Source organism: Pterocles gutturalis, unplaced genomic scaffold (genome assembly GCF_000699245.1).
Source record: "Pterocles gutturalis isolate BGI_N339 unplaced genomic scaffold, ASM69924v1 scaffold23300, whole genome shotgun sequence".
In the NCBI taxonomy this organism is placed as follows: Eukaryota; Metazoa; Chordata; class Aves; order Pterocliformes; family Pteroclidae; genus Pterocles; species Pterocles gutturalis.
Genome location: NW_010146469.1, coordinates 1,979 through 2,974, shown reverse-complemented (window position 1 = coordinate 2,974; position 996 = coordinate 1,979). Strand labels below are relative to the sequence as shown.

The 996-nt window shown below is 61.7% G+C and overlaps 1 protein-coding gene across 1 annotated transcript in view; it reads left to right on the top strand.

Moving 5' to 3' along the window:
• Positions 1–154: 154 nt before the first annotated feature.
• The window catches only part of PSMD3 (proteasome (prosome, macropain) 26S subunit, non-ATPase, 3), a gene marked incomplete at its 5' end in the record, with an annotated part of 2,334 nt that continues 1,492 nt past the window's right edge, over positions 155–996 (top strand). The window contains 4 exons of the mRNA XM_010085764.1: positions 155–291; positions 404–594; positions 781–884; positions 975–996. Coding sequence (XP_010084066.1) covers positions 155–291; positions 404–594; positions 781–884; positions 975–996 — 454 coding nt within the window. The remainder of the gene's footprint in view (positions 292–403; positions 595–780; positions 885–974) is intronic.

The window sequence follows — 996 nt, the reverse complement described above, 5'->3', positions numbered from 1 at the left end:
GTGGTGCTCCTGCGCCAGGCAGGGTCTGGAGAGCCTCTGGGACCTGTCTGTGCGTGGCCCCACACTTTCCCCTTGGTTTCAGTGGTGTTTGGAGGCGGCTCCCGGGCTCAGCCATGGCCGTCTCTCTGCTCTGACCTCTGTTCCTCTCCTCCAGGCTCAGAAAGTGTCCGACGACCTGATGCAGAAGATCAGCTCCCAAAACCGCCGGGCCCTGGACCTGGTGGTGGCGAAATGTTATTACTACCACTCCCGCATCTATGAATTCCTGAATAAACTCGACGTGGTCAGGAGGTAGGGTCGCTCCTGGGCGTGGGCTCTCCCCAGGCTCTGTCCCGCACATCCCGGTGAGCAGGGCTGTTCTTCCCCCCTCCCTGACGCGCTCTCTCCTCTCGCGTTCCGGCAGCTTCCTGCATGCCCGGCTACGGACGGGCCCACTGCGCCACGATGCAGATGGGCAAGCCACGCTCCTGAACCTGCTGCTGAGGAACTATCTCCACTACAACCTTTACGACCAAGCAGAAAAACTCGTCTCCAAGTCTGTGTTTCCCGAGCAGGCCAACAACAATGAGTGGGCTCGGTACCTCTATTACACAGGTGAGATGCGGAGGGTCCCGCACGGCGCCAGCGGCTCGGGCTGCACCCAGGGCTCTGGTTCCCCAGAGAACCCGTCTGAGCAGCTGGAGATGGGGCTTCCAGGCAGGATTTGAAGCCCCATCCGGTGGATCCAGTTGGATTCACTCGGTGGCTTTTCCAAACGCTTTCTGCCCCGTGCAAACGCAGGGCGCATCAAGGCCATCCAGCTGGAGTACTCGGAGGCGCGGAGGACCATGACGAACGCCCTGCGGAAGGCGCCGCAGCACACGGCTGTTGGCTTCAAGCAGACGGTGAGCGGGGAGGGGACGCTTGTGGGGTTTAGTGATTCCCGGGGCCCCAGGGAAGCTGCCTCGGGGACTCACCATCTCTTTCTGCTCCAGGTGCACAAGCTGCTCATCGTGG